The 20,854-nt window shown below is 41.5% G+C and overlaps 1 protein-coding gene, 1 long non-coding RNA gene and 1 pseudogene across 3 annotated transcripts in view; 2 read left to right on the top strand and 1 right to left on the bottom strand.

The window, feature by feature from the left end:
* Positions 1-5,557, top strand: part of IWS1 (interacts with SUPT6H, CTD assembly factor 1) — a 40,688-nt gene extending 35,131 nt beyond the window's left edge. Inside the window, exons 13-14 of one of the 2 annotated variants that reach the window (XM_049615782.1) lie at positions 465-576; positions 5,193-5,557. In XM_049615782.1, the coding sequence (XP_049471739.1) occupies positions 465-576; positions 5,193-5,324 (244 nt within the window). In that variant the 3' untranslated portion in view covers positions 5,325-5,557. Of the gene's footprint in view, positions 1-464; positions 577-1,052; positions 2,890-5,192 lie in introns of those variants that run through there. The other variant, XM_049615783.1, reaches the window with a different exon arrangement.
* A 678-nt stretch (positions 5,558-6,235) lies between these two features.
* LOC125911444 (40S ribosomal protein S12-like) lies at positions 6,236-9,497 on the bottom strand (annotated as a pseudogene).
* Positions 9,498-10,116: 619 nt separating this feature from the next.
* On the top strand, positions 10,117-20,343 carry LOC125911715 (uncharacterized). Its single transcript, XR_007454424.1, has 3 exons — positions 10,117-10,649; positions 12,674-12,814; positions 13,668-20,343. It is a non-coding gene; the product is annotated as an uncharacterized LOC125911715 (long non-coding RNA).
* The last annotated feature ends 511 nt before the right edge of the window (positions 20,344-20,854 follow it).

The raw sequence follows: 20,854 nt of genomic DNA, 5'->3' as shown, positions 1-20,854 counted from the left end.
AACCTATAATTATTTCAACTTTTAAAGACAAGAAACAAAAATTACTATATTGCATATACAAAACCACGTAAACTGCTTTATAGGCATACTCCATCTTGAGGGATCATTTTGGCTGTTTGAGTTTTCACGTGACAAGTGAACCTATGAGGAGCTCCACTAGACCAGAGAATTGGAATTTAGGGTTCTGGTGTGGGAAGCAACCTTGGAAAGGAGTGAGGCTTGACTGTGACGCTGAGGAGAGGCTAGAAGGAATCCTGAAAATACAGAGGAATTCAGCTTTGGGAGGGAAGTGGAAGAATTCTTAGAGTAAATGTGAGTGATAGCGAGGCCAGCTTAAGACAGCAAAGAGGGCACTTTGGGTGACCTGGGGAGGCAGAGAGGTTTGAGGCACCTGTGCAGTTAAATCAGCTGGGCCCAGCTGTGGGGGCTGCTGCATGACAGCATGCTCTTCTTCCTGTCCTCAGAGCTCTCAGACCTGGAGATCCTGGATTCTGTGCCCGTGCGAGGGTCCCCATGCCCTCAAACAAGGACTACGTTGTCAGACCTAAGTGGAATGTGGAAATGGAGTCATCCAGGGTAAGCAAGCAGGGAAATGGCAACCTGGATCTCAAGTGCACGTTACTGTTTTGTCTTTTTACTCCGTGTGTAATAACTCTTAACAGCTCTTAGGTTTATCTCATTTAAAGAGAGCTGTTTTCTGGCCTCTTAGCTAGCCAGATCATTCATTGCTTGTGAGCTTTACTTCAGACTTAAAGCAACATTATCCAGCCAGGAAGTTTCTTCTCATTAATCCCTTTGTTTCAACTGAATCTTGAAGCCTAGAGTGTTTTCATGCAGTCATTTTTTTAGAGCCATGAGAAACAACTCCCCTGCTTCTGCAGTCTTCCCCCACCCCCAACCCCCCCGCCCTTTCTCTTCAGCTGTTTTAAGTAATTCTGTTGTGAAATATTTAGGGCAGATACTTCCTCTGTCATCATTGTAAATACTACTCCGTGATCTACATTGCTCTTCAGTAATCTCTTTTTATTCTCCATTCAAACCACTCTTTCTAGCCTGGTATTCTTAAAAAGGGCCTAAGCCGATTGGAAAAGCATAAGAGGCGATTTGCAGAACAGAAACGACTCAGCAAAGTGCACCGTGCTGTCAAGTTCAGCATTGAAGGCAACAGGATGCCCCTGTAGTCCTGGCCCTACCAGAGTGTATCCGGGAGGTATCCCCAAGGAAGCATGCTCTGTGCATGGGCTTGAATTGTCAGCAGCTAGAGTGAAAACAAGTGTGCGTGTGCTTTCTTAACCAAAAAAGGCCTGGCCCACTTTTAGTTACTGAAGTAATGAACTTAACAAACACTTTGTGACTTTCGAGTCCTACTGAATGTTTAGAAATGGATATGGAAGTCCCTTCCTTTATTGGTACCCCAGGAATTCATATATAGTTAAGTCCCTGATGAGCATTTGGTCTTCCTCTTACCCATTTTTATTGAAAATGCTTTTTTAGGGTCCAGGATCATAGCGGTCTGCATTACAGGCATGTGAATGTGAATGTAGCTTCTTAGTGGAAGGGAAGTGGCTTTTTCCCACATTGTCTGTGTGCATTTGAGGGCCCAGTGCATAAAGCCTTGCACTGAACACTTAGGAGATAAATTTGATTGATGGTCAGAAATGAAAGAGTTGGGACCGTTCCTGCAGCCAGACTCACTCCCAGCTGTGCTCTGAGGTTAACAGCAGTGCCTTGTGGCAGGGTGCTCTGAAGAGTCTGAGTGTGTTGCCTTCTTGTGACTTCTCTGGGACCCCTGCTTGGGCAGCTCTTTTCACGGACTACACTCACCTCTGTGCGCGTTCGTTTTTGCTGTTCAGCTGCAGTCAAAACAAAGCACACCCTTTCTTTCTTACTGAGAATAGCTGGAAGATAGAAGAGCACTACTGCTTCAGAGCCAAGAACTTTTTCGTAACTTCCCTCCCCTTTTTTGTACTTTTACCCATAAAAACGTCCCCTGACCTCCCTTCTCTCCCTCAGCCACCCCTCTTTCTTTTACCTGGTTTTCACTGTCTTTCCCTCTTTTTATCCCTCTCCCTGGTAGTTTTTCCTCCCCAATATACTTACTTTTGAGAATTGAGAACCACAGTCTGGCAAAGAAATTATAATACAGAGTCTCAGTGGCCACTCTTCTTTGGAAGCCTGTCGGTGTTTTGAAGGGCATGTGCCCTCCTCTCCCAGTATGTGACGGAGAGGCGGGAAGAGAGAAGTGACCAGCAGGAGGAGAGGGAAACTTAAGCTGAATTCCTTTCCTTCATCCCACACCCCCCAGGTCATAATGTGCCAGTATTTACCTAGGCCTGAGTCTGGCTGATAGAGTTCTGTCAGAAAACAAATAAATACGGCATGATCCAGAAAGCTGGTGGTTTCATGTTACATTTTAGGATGTTGTCCTTAAACTACCTGATACCGTTTCCCCAGTTCAGGATGAATCCTTACAGATTCACTCAGGGCTTTCACGAACCACAGAGACATGAAGAGTACTATTAGAAAACGTATTTTCCAAGAATAAATTGGAGTGAGTAAATGGCTTTCAAATGAAATGCTCGTTGTTTTAAATGTCACTTTTTCTTTGAAATTACATAAGTGAATATAAAAGACTATAGAATAACCCATCCCCAAAACCCTGCTCTTCCTCAGAGTCCCCACTATTAACAGTTTGATGTGTTAAATGTATTTCCAGTAATGCTTCAAAGTTGGTTTTTTTCTGGTTGTAATTATAGAAAATTTGAGATTAGAAAGGGAAATTGCCCACAATTCAAAAGCAGTTTGATACCATTTTTGCCCTTTTTTTCTATTGATACTTTCATATAATTACAATTATTCTGTATATAATTTTGGTCACTTCTCCTCGTTAAAATTTTGGTCACTTCTCCTCGTTAAACCACCTTATAGTTTTATCACTTATAATGGATGCCTAATAGTCTATCATGTGAATATATAATTTGTTTATTTATTCCTCTGTGGTTTCTGATTTTTCACTCCTAAATAGTGCAGTAACCTATACTACATTGTATGTTTATATGTTAATTTATTCCACGGAGTGCTTTTAAGATTCCACTAAAATGACAAAAAGCAATGTATGTTTTTTTATAACCTTTTAAATGCAGAAAGCACAAATAAAATTACTGTCAGTTGTAATTCCACCACACCTTAATATTAACATTTTGGGTTATTTCCTTTTTGTCCTCTTTATATTGTACATAAACATTGCTGGTTTTGTGCTTTGGTATTTTTGTTTTCAAATTTTATGCAAAATTGTTATTTTATACTTTGTTGGATTTGTGTTTTACTTAACACGGTAAACATTCATTTGAGTAAACATTCTTCAGTGACTTAATATTGTGTCCAAATACAGTCGTATCATAATTTTTTAAAGCAAACCTATCTTGCTGATCTTTTAAGCTGCTTTTGGTTTTTCTCTGATAAAACAGTGCAGCATACACTTTTACTGTCCTAAGGAAGTGGTACAGAGTTGAATCAGGAGAGAGATCACTGAATTTGGCATGTTAGGTACTATATCCTGTGTGTTTCCAGACTTGGGGAAACTAGGCATCTGCCAGCCACAAGTCTTAAAAGTTATAGGACTAGGTAGGAGTGGATTCGTGTCATCTGGGTATGTCCCATTTGAGGAGGCTAGAGGGCTCAGATTGTCAGGGTCCTGGGAGACAGTATTGGCTGGTGTGTACAGCTGCTGGGAGTTGAGTAATTGGTGCAGATATAAGCAGGTAAGGCTTCTGATGTGGACTAACTACTAAGAATCAGGGCACATTGTCTGAAAGGAGGTCACATATCTAGGACCGTCTAGGAAATCTGGGGATTCGATAGCGTGAGAGAAGCATAGTTGTTTCTCATCTGGTAATGAATATTTATGCTAACTCAGAGTCCTAGTGCCAAGTATTAAATTTATATAAAATAATATTTGGATGTGGGATTGTTTCAGAAAATCTAGGGTGGATGATCTACATGGCTCCTGTTCAAGACTGACAGGAGCTCCTGTGTGAGGTACACGCTGAGTCTAGAGGTGGAGTGAGACTTGGGGGGCTCCCCAGCTCAAAGGAACATCTCCACACTGGCCCCACCCCCAGAGTGTCTTCTGGGCCCTCCCTTCTTTTAGCAGTCTCAGGATTGAGCTGCACAGATGGTTCAGTAGTAAACATCTGGGGAGAAGAATTAGAAAAACTCCTCTCTTTATAAACCACTCAACATTCTTAAAGATCAGAATTGTCAGTAACACTAGTCAACAAGAAGAATTGGCTCTGATCTTTGTTAGAAGTGGCAGACCTTCTCAGCATTTCTAACAGTATCGATTTCTGGAGACTGCATCTCTTCAAGACGTGTAGTTGTTTCAAATTATGAAAAAAATAACCAAAACCAAATCTTAAAACTAAGAGGCTAGCAGGAACAGATGCAAGAAGTGGTAAGCCCCTTGGATCCAAGGCTTAATTTACTTTTCTTCTTGTATCCAGTATATGTATCATAAATCTGATCCATCCCAAAGTAGTAGTAATGATGGTAACAGCTGATACTTATTTTGAGCACTGACTGTGTGCTAGTATTTGACAGTATTACCTCATTTACCTCTCCTGACAGTCCCGAAAGTACAGACCAGGGGCCACATTTGCCCAGGGCTACAGAACCTGCTGAGGCCAAGCAGAGATTCACTTCAAGTCTGAAACTAGAGCTCAACCGCCTGACGGGTTCACTTTACTCGTCCTGTAACCTCGTTCATCAGGCTTCATGCTTTTTCTCAGGTGACTTTCCTTGCCTCAGAAGATCATTCTTCATGCCGGCACTGTTTGAAGGTGAATATGGCAAGCTGTCAGCTCCATGCTGACTTTTGAAAGGGAAAAGCATACAGTCAGAATCTAATTTGATGGAATTGCGGGGAGGATCATAGTTTAAATCGTCCCTCTTCCATCTAGATATCTATGGACTGAGGCAAAATTTTAAAATAAGGCACAGTTCGTTACTCTTCATTGAGAGAGTTTAACATGTGTACATTGCTAACGCTTGCTCTATTCCTTAGGTCACCAAAGCAGATTATGATTATTCCAGAGATAAGAGCCCTTTTTAACTTTCAGACAAACGGAGATGAAAGGCAAAACTGGATTTGTGTATTTCGATAATTTGCTCTTTAATTTTTACCCCACTCTTAGTTTCAGGGGACCTCCAAGAAGGGTATCAGTCGACTGGATAAACAGATGAGAAAGTTCACAGATATCAGGAAAAAAAGCAGATCTGCACATGCAGTGAAAATCAGCATCGAGGGCAATAAAATGCCATTGTGACCTTGCCTGGGATGTGTACCCATCTCTAAGAAATGCACAATGGACTCTTTGGAGAAAGAAGAGGATATTTTAAATTTTTTTTTTTAGTGTTTCTGTAAATGCTTCCGCTTGTATCAAATGTCATAGGACTCGCATTTCTCTCACTTGTATTTAAAACTGTTTGTTGTGTACTTTGTACAGAAGACTACTCATACTTCTATAAACTTTACACAATAAAGTTCCATTCTGGTTTTGGGGGGCTGTCTCTTCATTGTCTTAGAGGATCCATTCTCATTCGGGGGTGAAAATTGGTTTTTGGTGAGGGAAAAAAGTCTTAAATATTACAGTGGTTTGTAAACTGTCCGTGTTCAGCCTACCTGACTGTGGCATAATAAGGAATTTAAGGAATTTGTCTGGTCTCTATCTTGGGTTCCTAACAAGGAGCTCTAAGCCGTGTAGGTGGTGGGAATGTCTTTGTGACGCTAATGAGGTGGCTCATGGTAGGCTCCTAGATAGCTTTAGGGTGGGGGCTGTTACCAGAAAGATCCACCATGTAATTTGAGAGTTGAGACTTTGGGCAGGCCTGATGCATGATTGGCGTGAGGGGATTGAGTTCAGTCACGTGCCCAATGGTGTCATCGATCATGCCTGTGTAGTGAAACCCCAGTTAAGAACTCTTGACCCGGAAGCTCACTGGGGCTTCCTGATGGGTGAGCACACTGAGCTGAGATGGTGATGTGCCTTCATTCCACAAGGAGAGTGTGTGGAAACTGTCTCCTCCCAGAACTTGCCCTGTGTGTCTTCATTTCGTTGGTCTTCCTTTGTAATAAAAATGATCATAAACATAGTGCTTTCCTGAGTTCTGGCGGTCATTTTAGCAAATTTTTGAACCTGAGGGGTTCATGGAAACCCCCAGATTTGTAACCAGTTAGTCAAAAGTGGGCATGGACCCTCTTGCTGCTGGCATCCAAAATGGGGGCAGTATTGTGGAAGACTGAGCCCTTAAACCTGGGGAGTGCAGTGCTAACTCCCAAGTGGTTAGCGTCAGAATTGAATCACAGTACCCTAGTTGGGGTTGAAAGGAAATACCAACAAAATCCTATTTCTTACTGTTTGTCTTGTTAGGGAAACTTTAATTACTGGATTTTAATTAATTTACATAGATGTTTTCTCCTGGGAAGGGTGCTATAATGAAAAACAGGGTGAGAAATACCGCCGTTAGAGGAAATGTGGATATAACTGAAAATTACTGTGCCAGTTACTGATGGCACTTGGGCAGTTGGGATAGATAATTATAGTTTGTGGCTGTATTTTGTTTTTGTGATACTTTGAACTTACTTTAGTAGTCTCTAGATTTAATTATGAAGAATCTTTAATTAGTCAAAATGACTAAACCCAAGAACCAGTAATTCTTTTTTATTTTTTACATTTTATTTATTTTTGAGAGAGAGACAGAGTACAAGTGGGGGAGAGGCAGAGAGAGGGAGACACAGAATCCAAAGCAGGCTCCAGGCTCTGAGCTATCAGCACAGGGCCTGACGTGGCCTCGAACTCCCAAACCCTGAGATCGTGACCTGAGCTGAAGTTGGACGCTTAACCGACTGAGCCACCCAGGCACCCCACCAGTAATTCAATTGTAGAAATTCTACTCATACAAATTGGAATAGGATTTCTGACAGCCTGGATTTTCAAAAAAACATGAAAACCTCACCATAAAAGCTTTTGAACAGACAAAATAACATGCAGTGTATGCACTTTACTCAAAAGAATCTCAATCTCTACATTTGCTTTCAACAAGCTTAGAAGCACAGATGGAATAGTGAGCTATAAAAGGCAGGTACGTAAAGATATTATTAGGTGCTTGCTAACCACTAGATGGAAACAATTGCTTTCTACACTATCCATTTGCTTCATATAAATAGCCTCAAAAAAACTTGTGAGAGCAAAAAAAAAAAAAGCACAGCCACCTATTGAAGCCTATGTTGATGACCCTGGTCATTAAAAATTCTAAACAAGAAAGGTAAGAGTCATACTTTCTAAAAAAAAAGATTTAAAGTTTACCAATATAGCATTTTGCCATTTGATGGGGTAAGCTCCAGTTACCTGATGGTTTCTCCCATGTAGGGTAAAACTGTTGGTGTCAGGTGTAAAGTGACAATCATGCCTGAGGAATTCAAAATGTTGCGGAATTTGTCTTATATGGAAGAAGATTGTTTCTGTATAAATGAGCCTTGGTCAATGGGTTATTTTAGAAATTGCCAAACCTGGCCTAACAGTGGCTTTTTTTTTTTTTTAATGTTGGAAATATTTCCAATTAACCATTATGTGGCAAGATTGGCAAAATAAACTCCCAGTATGCCCTTCACCTATATTTAACCAATTGTGAACATTTGTAACATTTCTACATATGAGTAACTTGCTGACAGCTTGCTTCTTGCTTCCCAAATAGTTAAGCATATTTCTCTCCACAGGACCTTGAGTTTGTCCCAGTGTTTGGTGGTGGTAACCTTGACCATTTGAATGGAGTGAAACAATCATTTTGTTAATGATTGTTTATCATTAACCAGTTAATCCAGTTAAAAGAATTGTTGACTATAATTATTTTAAGTTAATTGTAAATATGTAAAATACACATAAAATCTGACATCTTAAAGGGCCATCTTAAGTGTACAGTTAGTGACATTGTTCACTCTTGTTTGCAATCACCACTTCCTTTCATCTCCAGAAATCTTTTCATGTTAATAAAGTGAAACTACCCATTGAATAGTAACTCCATTCTCTCCCTTACCCCCCACCCCCCAGCACTGGCAATCACTGTTCTACTTTGTCTATGATTTTGACTATGACTCTTACATAAATGGAATCATACATTATTTATCCTTTTTGACTGGTGTATTCACTTAGCACAATGTTCTCAAGGTTCATTCATGTTGAAATGTATCAGCATTTTCTTCCATTTTAAGGCTGAATAATAAATACTCTTGTATGTAGATACCATGGTTAGCTTATCCATTCATCATCTGTTCATGGACATTTGGGTTGCTTTTACCTTTTGTGAATAATGCTGCCATGAACATGGGTGTGCAAATATTTCTTTGAGACTCTGCTTTCAATTGTTTGAAGTAATTCTACCCAGAGGTAGAATTGTTGGATCTTACGGTAATTCTAATCTTAAGGAACTGCCATTATGTTTTCCATAATGGCTGCACCATTTTACATTCCTACCAATAGTGCAAAGGATTCCAATTTGTCCACCACCACACCAACACTTACTTTTTGTTGTGTGTGTGTGTGGTTTTTTTAATAGTAGCCATCCTAATGGGTGTGAGATGGTACACCCATTGTGTTTTTGATTTGTATTCTGATGATTAGTGATATTGAACATCTTATTTTAGTGCTTTTGATACCTTCTTTGGAGAACTACTTATTCAAATATTTTGCCCATTTTTTAAATAAGCTGTTGAGTTGTTGGAATTCCTTATATATTGTGGATAATAACTCCTTAATTTGCAAATATTTTCCCCATTTCATTCTTTATTCTTTTTTTAATTTTATTTTTTTTCAATATATGAATTTTATTGTCAAATTGGTTTCCATACAACACCCAATGCTCATCCCAAAAGGTGCCCTCCTCAATACCCATCACCCACCCCCCATCAATCATTCTTTATTCTCATTGAATGGCCTTGGTTCCCTTGTCAAAAATCATTTCTGGGCTCAATTCCATCAGGCTATATGTCTGTCTTTGTGCCAGAGTGACACTTTTTTTTTGGGTTTTTTTGCAACAAGAACCAAGTTTTGGTTTTTTTCTTACATTTGAAGTATCCCTTGATGACATCCTTGGCCTGCGACTGTTTGCCATAGTCCTTAACCACCACAGAACAGCAACCAACCACTTAATGGGGTTTTCCCTCTGTCAGTTTTACAGAGGCCTACCCATTCCCCTAATTTCTTATAACCTTAATTAGGTTGATTTTGGTGTTCAGCACAAAGGGCCTCCACCAACTTGACACACGTGGGCTCATCACAGTTGGATATAAGCACACAAAGATGGGTTTGGCCCTTGTCTAAGGCTTTGGCAGCTTCACGAATTCCACATGCTAGGCCGTCATGGATAAGGGTGGTCTTCAGCACCTCTTGTAAAACAGTGTTAACCTCCATTACACTTCCAGCAGCAATGACTTCCTCAGTCATGGAGGTGGGTTATGGGTGGAGCCCAATTTTGAGTGCACCCAATCCTCTGCCTCCACGTGACTGAGGGAAAGAGAGCGTGACACTGTTGTGATTACTATAGGTTTGTAGCAGATCCAAAAGTGTGAGTCTTCTAAATTTGTTCTTCAAGATTGTTTTGACTATTTGGGGTCCCTTGAGATTTCATATGAAACTTAGGACGGATTATTCTATTTCTTCAATAAACGTCATTGGGGTGTTCATAGGGACTGCACTGGTTCTATAGATCACTTTGGGTAGTGCTGGACGTTTTAACAATATTAAGTCTTCCAGTCTATGAACACAGGATCTGTATATTCTCTTTCATTTCTTTGAGCAACATTTTGTAGTTTTCAGTGTGTAGGGATGTGTTTATAGACATTTTTTTTGTAGTTATGGTAATTACATATAACATACTAAGCTACAAATGTTTTTAAACTGTAATTTCAATCACATACAAAAGCTACTTTATAGTCTAGCCCTTTTTATGTTACTGAAATCATAAATCACATTTATATATATTGTGTACCCACTAAGAGACTTCTAGTTATTTTTTATGCTTTTGTATTTTAAATCCTGTAAACGAAGTTGTTATAATTATAAAACTAAGTTTTATATTTGTCCGTGTAGTTAGCTCTACTGGAAAGATTTACATTTTTGTATGGCTTCGAATTACTTACTAGTATTCTTTCAATTTGGAGGACCACCTTAAGCATTTCTTGTGGAGCTTGTCTATTGGTAGTGAATTTCCACAGCGCTTGTTTATCTGGGAATGTGTTAATTTCTCCCTCATTTTGGAAGGATAGTTTTTGCCAGATACAGAATTCTCGGTTGATGGGGGTTTTTTCTTGCAGCATTTAATTATATCATCCGACTGCCTTCTGGCCTGCCAAGATTGTGCCCTGGGAGCCAGAGAGGGACCCCTTTACTAGTAAAATGCTCTGCAATTTTGTTTTGTTTTGTTTTGTTTTGGAGGGCATTAGATTAACCATTGTTTCCAAATTGACTTCTCACCCACCTGCATACTACTCTTCCTCTTAGAGATTGTCAGGCCAGGCTCCATATGGTCTCTGTTATGATCTTCCCCTCCTGCCATAGAGGTAGCCGCTTTCCCATCTCAGATGCACTGTGGAACAGGTACGTGTAGTGTGGAGTTAAGTGAGGTCGGTTACCTGTATATAAAAGGATTGCTGAGATGTTCGAGAAGTCCTGAGAGGTGGAATTGCCTAGTGTAGACATGGGCTAGAAATGTTACAAAAATGCATGTGTCTCAAGTTGGCTCATTTTGGTATGTTGAGCTACAGATAGGCATTTCATATGTTCATTGGTTTTTTAAAGAAAGTGGTGGGCTGTATCACAGTATTACTAGTATGCCTCATTTTAAGCAAGCTCAGTACATAAATGTAAAGATTTGACCAAAACTTGGAGATGACCGTTTGTAAAAGGATTTACTATAAGATTTTTAAAAAACATTCTTGCTGCCTCAAAGCAGGATTTGAATTAAAAGAAGGATATGAAGGAACAACTAGGGAAAACACCACTCACTCTGGGGGAGGAGGGTTTGGATCTGTGCTCCCCAGGACTAGCTCAGTTCTTACAAAGACCTGTGCTGAAGGTTCTTTCCATGATGGATGCACGAAGGGAGGTTCAAAGCATATCAGGCCCTAGGGCAGCGAGTCATTCCTTAGGTTTATTTGACTAGAGAGCAATGAGTAAGGCTTTAAATAAAACTTCATAAATGTTTTATGATGACATGTTAAAAAGTGGATTGAAAGTAAAGGAACATGGAGTTTGGTCTCCAATATGTGAGGATCTCCGTAGGTGAGGGAAATCAGTGCTCACGGTTTGAGAGTCAGGAGAGAAAAGGAGAGAGGTTTATTTGATTGCCCGCCCTTTGAGTTTTGAGAAGAAGTGATTTCTTTGTAATTCTCTCGTTTCTTGTATGTTTTGAACAAGAAGTTACTTTTTTTGGCTAGAGATAGCAGAGAAATAGAGTTCCCCAGACCAGTTCTGTGTGAGACCAGCACAGGTCAGGAAGCACTGGTCTCTCGAAGAACTTACCTGTGGATGACCAGTGTAGTTACGGACAGCCATTCCAAGCTGACCTCTTTTGAAACCCATGTCAGGGGGAAGGAGGACCAAGTCAAAGAGGCCATGGGGTCCCAGGGGACAACAACCATGTCCATATTGTTGTCACCATTCGGTGTGTTGAGCTGAACTAATATATGGCACTTCACATTTTGACATCAATGGTACTTAATTCTTTGAGATGATATTGTCCCTATTTTACAGATGAATAAAATGGTGTTCTGGCCAGCTTCCCTTTATTCATATGCACCCATCTGTTCTCTGTCTGCATCACACTTTCTTGCCCTGTCTCCTCAAATATCCACCAACCTTGCTCCCTCACTTCCTTTGATCTCTGTTAAAATGTCACCTTATTGATGACACCTTGCCTAACTTTTCTTATAGGAGAAAGCACCTGCCCCTCGCTTTATTTTCCCGGGAGCGCTTTGCACCATCCAACTTACTATATATTGACTTGTTTGTTGTTGAGTATATCCTCCTCCTTAGAGTGGGAGCTCCATGAGGGCAGGAACTCCATCCGTTCTATTTACTGATGTATCCCCAGCAACCAGAACAAAGTCTGTCATGAAGTACACAGTAAATTTGGCTAATGAATAGTCCCTACTTCCTCTTTTCTTCATTCGTTAACCAATTCATTCAACAAACACTGAGCCCTATAGGTGCCAGATTCTCTCAATAGCAGAGGACCAAAGATGAACCAGCTAGCTTCTGCCCTTAATTAGGTCACAATGTGAGGAGGGACCCAGGAAAGCAAACTTAATTATAAATGCATTATGGTGGGTTTACTGGGGGCACAACTAGAAGAGATCAAGAAAAACTTCATGCAGGAGACGGTGTGGAGTTGACTTCTGAGGGGCAAGGATGATTATGATGGATAACATTTATTGAGTGCTTACTGTGTGCCATGCCTCTCCACTAAACAATTTAAGTAATATCATTTAAGGCTGTTAACAGTTTTATGACATAAATGCTGATATGACCTTTATATTAGGGATGCAGAAAGAGGCTCAGGATGAAGGTCATAGAGCTAGTAGTTGGAGCTGAGGTTCAAATCTGGCTTTTTCTGGTTCCAGATCTCAGGCTTTAACTATGTGCTGGGCAGACAAGCAAGGAAGACATCGTGAGCAGAAGAAGCAATGTATCACAAGGATTGGAACTCCCCCAGGTGTATCCATGAAACTACAATGATTCCAGGAAATGTGAGACAAGATGAGGTAGGAGTGTGCCACAGTTTGAAGGTGGACTTATAGGCCACAGGTTTTCTAACCTGGGCCTCCCGATTCCTTTCTCTTTCCTCCTTCCGGAGTAACTTGCTCTTGCTACTGTATTAGTCTTCTGAATATGCTGTGATCTGAAGGATGAATTGCATGGTTGAAGCAGGGGATCGACCATGTGGTCATAGTAGCGCTGATGGGAGACGGAGTCTCTGAGTTGGATAGTAACTGAGAACAAAGAGGACACAACAGATTGAAATATCTTTGGAGAGAGAACTGTTAGAACTTGTTCCGTTTGGCCATTAGAGTTGGAGAAGGAAGAGGCTAAGACTGGATGGATAGGAGGGTAGGGAACCATTAATGAGGACAGAGCGTAGACGGGCAAGCCCAACCGGAGTGGCGAAAATGGCGAGTGAGGGTGATCTGAAGTTCCCGGGGCTCCCTGAGCAAGGAGATGCCCAATGCTGGTCTGGATGTACGTGGCTGGTGCTCCGAGTGGAGTGGAGTCACAAAGCTGGCAGACATCAGCTACTGGGTATTTCTTTAAGTGCCAAGAAAGAGAGGCAGGAGACTTGGAGTGGGACCTTTGGGAACACCAGCCGTGAATGCTAGGCATTGTCTCAGTACTTGACATCTTTGGGTGGGTATCTACATTGTTTTCAGATCCTCTCTTGTGAAATCATCAGACACATGTCTAAACCATTCAGGGAAGCTTTTGAAGTTTTCTTGGCTTAAAAAAAAAGTGTCTGAGAGCATGGAGTCTCCTTACAGCATTTTTTTCTATAGATGTCTGAGCAAGATGGCAGGTTAGAAGCCCCTTCAGTCAACCCAGCTGTTTTTTTTTTTTTTCTAGTGGCTTCCACAACCCCACCTGGATTCACAGCCACAGTGAGCTCCCTTATCCATCAAATGTGACTGGAAGCTTGATATGGACCCATTTCAGCCCAGCCGTGCCTGCAGCTCACAGCACTCGCTAAGTGTCCCAGTGAATCTGGTCAGGTCTCCTGACCATCACCCCTGCGGGAGGCCTTCCTTCTCTTCAGAGTGGTAGCTAGCACAAAGCACCTTGGCCAAGTGCCCATGTGCACACAGGAGGACCCAGGGGAGAGGACCAAGGTCAGACGGAGAGCCCCAGCCACTCACTATCTTTGTTCTCCCCTCCTTGGTCAGCAGTGTCCCAGGTTCTGGTTGGGAAGGCAGAGAGGAAGAATGACTTTGCCTCAGACTGCCTCCCAGCTCAGGCAGTGTAGGGCCGTGCGTTATTGAGGTGGGACTCTTCATGGTGGTTTTCTTGTCATTCAGGAATTGTCATTCATCTGCTCATTCAGGAATTTGTTGAGATCACTTTCAGTGGAGGAACAGGAACAAGGATGGATGTGCCAAGAGAGGGTGCTTTGGGGTCATATGACCCCAAGTCCTATTCCCCTTCTGCCACCTGTGGGCTATGTGGTCTAGGGCAAAAGTCACTTTAGCTCACTAAGCTTTGGTTTCCTCCTCCTGAGGGCATCGATGCCCACTGCACAGAGAGATCATAGGGGCGCAAATGCTCAGAAGGATGCCCAGCACACAGTAGGTAGCTTAATAGGTAGGGCTACCTCATTGTGATTTTTCAGTTTCCTCTGTGTTTCAGTCTCACTGCTTAATTTAACATTGGATTTGGTGATATGTGGCTTCACATTTCCTTTACCTCAGCTAGCAGCTGAGGATTACGTGCTCAGGCTCTGGAGTTTGCCCAGACCTAGTCTCAAATCCTGGCTCTGCCAGCACACTCACTGTTTGACTTTGCCTGAGTAACTCTACCGATTGGTTCCTGTGGAGATGATGGTGGCGCACCCCACCCCCTTGTAGAGAGGTTGTTAGAAGGAAATAGGATCGTGCATGGGCATTGCTTGGTACATGGGAAATGCTCAAGTATCGGTGTTCATCTTGTGAATATTGCCACCCTGAGAAGGCACATTCTTATTCCAAAATTGGGCACTTGCCATTGTTCAGACTATTCAACAAATCTTGACATTAGCTTCTGAGTCCTTTGAATGCCCATAATGGTAAGAAACTTTCAAGAAAGAGCAGGTTTGGGGGAAGACTGAGAAGGTATTCAGAGGCAAATCTGCTGATTGACATGGCTGGTGAATTAAGATAATTATCTTTCCAGTCAAAAACATTGTGTTTCTTGTAACCCATGCAAATGCATGCACAAGAGGCCTTCCAGCAGTGTGGGCAGAGGCCTCCAGAGGCGTGACTTGGTTCATTACCACTCACTCGTTACTGTTATTTTTTAATTGGAAAGTGAAACCTGCCCATGCTTAAAAAAGAAACATCTCAAAGAGTAAAAGCGAAAAAATCTCCCTATCACACAGAGGCAGTCTACAGTTTCCAACTCTCCTCAAGGAGAGTGGAATGTGGCTATATATGGTCCCTTTCAAAACAGCAAATGGGGGCCCAGCAGGCACACTGTTCTGCACCTTTTTCTTCCCTCTCATGAAGCTCTCCTGAGGGTATGGCTTTCAAGGACTTCCCTCTACAGAGAGGCACAGACTATTGAAGAAATGCCCAGGGAAGGCCTTTGGGACTCCCCAGATTCTTAAACACTGTGGTGGCCGGTAACTGGCCCTGCTCCTCGCTCTGACGTGCCTATTTGTCAGTTCTCTCACTTTAAATCATTTTCCATTCACTTCCTTAGCCAGCGCTAATAGTTGGACTTCTGGAGGGAGAGAGAGGGAGGAAGGGAAGGAGAGAGGGAGAAGATAAATTGAGGGAGAAAGAAAGGGAAGAGAGGAGAGGGAGAGGAAAGGTGGGGCAGGGAGGGTCTTTCACCCATGGCCATCTGGTTGTTATGAATTGAACTGTGTTCCGGGAATGCAAGCTGGTACAGCCACTCTGGAAAACAGTATGATGTTCTTCAAAAAACTAAAAATAGAACTACCCTACGACCCAGCAATTGCACTACTAGGCATTTATCCATGGGATACAGGTGTGCTGTTTCGAAGGGACACATGCACCCCCATATTTATAGCAGCACTATTAACAACAGCCAAAGTATGGAAAGAGCCCAAATGTCCATCGATGGATGAATGGATAAAGAAGAGGTGGCATATACATACAATGGAGTATTACTTGGCAATCAAAAAGAATGAAATCTTGCCATTTGCAACTACGTGGATGGAACTGAAGGGCATTATGCTAAGTGAAATTAGTCAGAGAAAGACAAAAATCATGTGACTTCACTCATATGAGGACTTTGATGAACATAAGGGAAGGGAAACAAAAATAATATAAAAACAGGGAGGAGGACAAAACAGAAGACACTCATAAATATGGAGAACAAACTGAGGGTTACGGGAGGGGTTGTGGGAGGGGGGGATGGGCTAAAAGGGTAAGGGGCACTAAGGAATCTACTCCTGAAATCATTGTTGCACTATATGCTAACTAATTTGGATGTAAACTTTAAAAAAATAAAATATAAAATAAAAAAAAATGAACTGTGTTCCCTCCAAATTCATACATTGAAGTTCTAACCCCCAGGACTCCACAAAGTGACCTTTTTTGGAAATAAGGGTTATTGCTGGTGTAATTAGTTAAGATTAGGTCATTACTAAAGTAGGGTGGGTCCTTATTTTAGTGGGACTGGTGTCCTCGCAAAAAGGGGAAATTGGGAAACAGATGCACACACAGGGAGAACACCCTGTGAAGATGAAGACAAAAATGAGGGTGACACCAACACTTGCAAGCAAAGCTTCAGGAAGTAGGAGAGAAGCATGAACAGAACCAGCCCTGCTGACCCCTTGATCTTGGATTTCCAGCCTCCAGAACGGTGAGACGATAAATGTCTATTGTTTAAGCCGCCCAGTTCATGTACTTTGTTAGGGCAGCCCTCGCGGACTAACAAATACCCTGGGGAGAGACAGGCTGCCAGCCCTGAAACCTCCCATGTCAGAAAAGGAGAACCAACATGTTCCTCGCCTTCAGTATTTGCTGGCCCCCATCTATGCAGCCGTCCATAGCTTTCCATTTTCCACTGGAGACCTGAGCCATAATAACAAGCACTATAAACTGAAGGCAAGACTTAAAACTAGAAGCTTTGGCCACCCCAAAGTTTGCCTCCTGAAGTCTCTAGACCAAATGAACAGGTCCATGCTTACCCATGGGCTTTTAGTGCCAGCAGCTTCCAGACTCAACCTACAGGTGTTTGCCCCTAGAGAGGCAACACGGGCAGCATACTGGGTACTCACCAGAACGGAAGCCCACGCTGGAGCAGAGCCAGATACTTATGGGGGGAGATTCTTGTTATGTTCTGGACAGTGGAAAAAAGCTTCCTGTAAAGTTGAAGCTGCAACTTTATTAAGATGGAAATGCTACTACGGGATCAAACTTAACCTGGCCCTATGGGGTGTCGTGACTCCATGAGGACATGGCCACATACCCTGGCACTAGATTAACATGCCAAAGTCCCCAGCGATGTCTCATCCCTTGCTCAATGGGGATAAGAGGTAGGGCAGCCCCACTCACAAAACGAGAAAGTCAATGATCTCTTTACCAATGGAGTGAGCACAGGGCATAAAAAGGCCAAACAGTGGGCAATCTCAGCCTATGGCCCATATTCAGACACTCCAAATTCTGTATGGGAGAGAGACCAAAGCATCCAATGGGCCGAGCCGAGTGCAATACTTCCAGCAATAGCATATGCCCTTGACAAACATTTTCCTAAGATTTCTATTTTTACCAACTCCTGGTTGGGAGCTAAAAGGCTAACTATTTGATCAGGACTTCAGCAAAATGTGGGATGAGGACCTGACATGAACCAGCTCTGTGACTGTCCTGAGCCTGTGCCCACTCATCATCTAGCATTTAGCTACCACCATCTGGAGAGAAAGGCACTGTCATCTGCCACTCAAGTACTTTGCTCCACGAAAGACACTGAGGACAAGTCTGGATCTGTAACTGACACCCATCAGATGGAACTCTTACTGCCAGAGTGGGCAACACCATTTGGACAATACCCAGAAGACCATCAGATTCCTCTACTGCTGGGTGCAGATGACCCCTGACTTTAACCCCTACTGTATTGCTGTGTACTTTCCTTACCTAAGTTCCTGGCAAGGACAGATATATATCAACACATAGTCCTAGATGACTTATTGGCTGCTGAGGGGAGTGAGGTCTGCATATTTAGCACATCTTGCTACGTGTTTTAAAGATAGCCAGAGGCATGCATCAAAGAGGCCATAATAACACTCTATGGACTAAACAAATGGAACAAGTCAAAATCTCCTTTTCTGACCTTATTCTCCTTACAGACTAGCTGCAAATAGGCTTTGAAATTCTAGTTTTTACTCTCACAGGATTCTGGGGCTTTAAAATCTTTATTATGGGCTCCAAACTCAGGCAGTATGAATTAACATACAACTAAAATTATAAAGCAACATGGGTCTGAGGGATGGATTGTTATATTATGAGCCAAAGATAACCTCTTGTATATTGGCCTTATGTTTTTAGCTTATTCATAGTGGCCTAGGACCTGTTAGCTCAAAAGCCTGCTGATGGAAAACTCAAATTTTACACATACAGTAGTTTTAAAAATAGCTCATACAAGCAGATTTTTTAGCCATTTGCAGTCTGTCTGCTTTGCATACTCCAGGAAAGTACACCTAACATCTGCTAGCCATAGATAAAATAAACCCAGTAGCTATAAAAGACTCCACACTGGTGCTGCCCTTCAAAGCTTCATGTCCCAGAGGCTCTCAGTGTTGTAACTGACTGACATCCTCTAGACACACAAGCTTGCTCCCTGCTCTCCCTCCCCTTCTGGATGGACACTTTCATGCTCTGAGGGATTTCCTTCATCATGCCAACCTAGCCAGAATGTCATCCAAATAAAGCTCATTGTGTGCTACTGCCACCTAGTGGTCATATCGTTTTCTGTGATCGACCCCCAAATGCCTAGGCATTTATACATTTATCAACCAGTTTTGGGTTTTATTATTTTTCTCTATTGTTTTTCTGTTTTCTATTTAGTTTCTGCTCTAATATTTATTATTTCCTTTATTCTTCTTAATTTGTATTTCATTTTCCCTTCTTTATCTAGTTTTCTCAGGTGAAACAGCAATCGTAGATTTGAGATCTTCTTTTCCATCCATTTATTGGATGGAAACCTCTGTGGTATTTAGTGTTATAAATTTCCCTCTAAACACTGCTTCCAACGCATTCCACAAATTTGGTATATTTTGTTTCCATTTTCATTCAAGTCTAAATACTTTCTCTTTTCCCTTTGAATTCATTTTTTTTTTTTTAAACTCACATATTATTTAGAACTGTGTTATTTAGTTTTCAATATTTGGGAATTTTATACATTTCTGTCATTGACATATAATGCCATTGTAGTCAGAGAACACACTTTGTATGGGATGAATAACTTTACAATTTTTAGCTGCTTTGTGGCCATGGAATAGGGTCTATTATGGTGTTTTTTTTCTTTTTTTAAAATGTTTATTTATTTTGATGGAGAGAAAGAGAGAGTGCATGAAAGCAGGGGAAGGAGCAGAGAGAGAGAGAGAGAGAGAGAGGAGAGGGAGAGAATCCAAGCAGGCTCTATGCTGACAGCTGACAATGTGGAGCTTGATCTTAACCAACTGTGAGGTCATGACCTGAGCCAAAATCAAGAGTCAGACACTTAACCAACTGGGCCACCCAGGCGCCCCTATTATGGTAAGTATTTTGTGTGCACTTGAATACAATGTGTATTTTGCTGAATTTAGAAGAGTATTCCACAAATCAATTAGGTCAATTCGTAGTATTGGAGTATTCTAGTTTTGTATATCTGCTGATTTTTATTCTACTTGTTTTGTCAAATATTGAGAAAGGGTATTGAAATCTGACTGTAATTATGGATGTGTTTATTACTCCTTTCAGTTCTGTAAATGTTTGTTTCATGTATTTTGAAGCTCTATTATTAGGTGAATTTATGTTCAGGATTATTATGTCCTCTTAAGAAATTGGCTTTTCTCTTTATCATTATGAAGTGGTTCTTTTTATTCCTGGTTATATTCTTTGCTTTGAAAACTACTTGTTCTGGGGGCGCCTGGGTGGCTCAGTCGGTTAAGCGGCCGACTTCAGCTCAGGTCATGATCTCGCGTCTGCGAGTTTGAGCCCCGCGTCAGGCTCTGTGCTGACAGCTCGGAGCCTGGAGCCTGTTTCAGATTCTGTGTCTCCCTCTCTCTGACCCTCCCCCGTTCATGCTCTGTCTCAAAAATAAATAAAACATTAAAAAAAAAGAAAAGAAAACTACTTGTTCTGTTATTAATATAACCACCTGGAGTGTCTGGTGGCTAACTTGAGAATGAATGAATGAATGAATAAACAAACAAATAAATAAATAAATAAATAAAGTAGGCTTCTTGTAGGCAATTTGAGCCTTGTTTTTTATCCAATCTGACAATCTCTGTCTTTTTAATTTGAATATTTAGACCTTCATGTTTAATGTGATGCTTAATATGACTAGATTTAAATCTATATGGGTATTTATTATGTAACTGTTTATCTCATCTATTATTTTTCCTCTTTGAGGGGAGCTTGTTGTAGATTAATTGAATATATTTTTGTAATTCCATTTTTTAAAATGTTTATTCATTTTTGAGAGAGAGCATGAGCAGGGGAGGGGCAGAGAGAGCAGGGGACAGAGGATCTGAAGCAGACTCTGGGCTGACAGCAGCAAGCCTGATGTGGGGTTCAAGCTCACAAACTGTAAGATCCTGACCTGAGACCAAGTGAGACACTCAACCAAGCCACCCAGGTGCCCCTTGTAATTCCATTTTATCTCCTTTGTTGATTTATCAGCCATAAGCTTTTTAAGGCACTTCTTTACGCTTTAAAGTATATATCCTTAATTTGTGACAGTCTGCTGATGCATGGCACTCTAACCATATACTTCTATTTCTCTTCCCCCAGCCTTTGTGCTATTGTTGTCATATATTTTATTTTTACGTGTTCTTAAGTCCATATATCAGTTTAGTAAGATTGCCATAACAAAGTACTACAAACTGAGTG

The sequence above is a fragment of the Panthera uncia genome (assembly GCF_023721935.1).
Source record: "Panthera uncia isolate 11264 chromosome C1 unlocalized genomic scaffold, Puncia_PCG_1.0 HiC_scaffold_3, whole genome shotgun sequence".
Lineage (NCBI taxonomy): Eukaryota > Metazoa > Chordata > Mammalia > Carnivora > Felidae > Panthera > Panthera uncia.
Note: the sequence above shows the minus strand (reverse complement) of the source record. Positions and strands in the feature narration are given on the sequence as shown.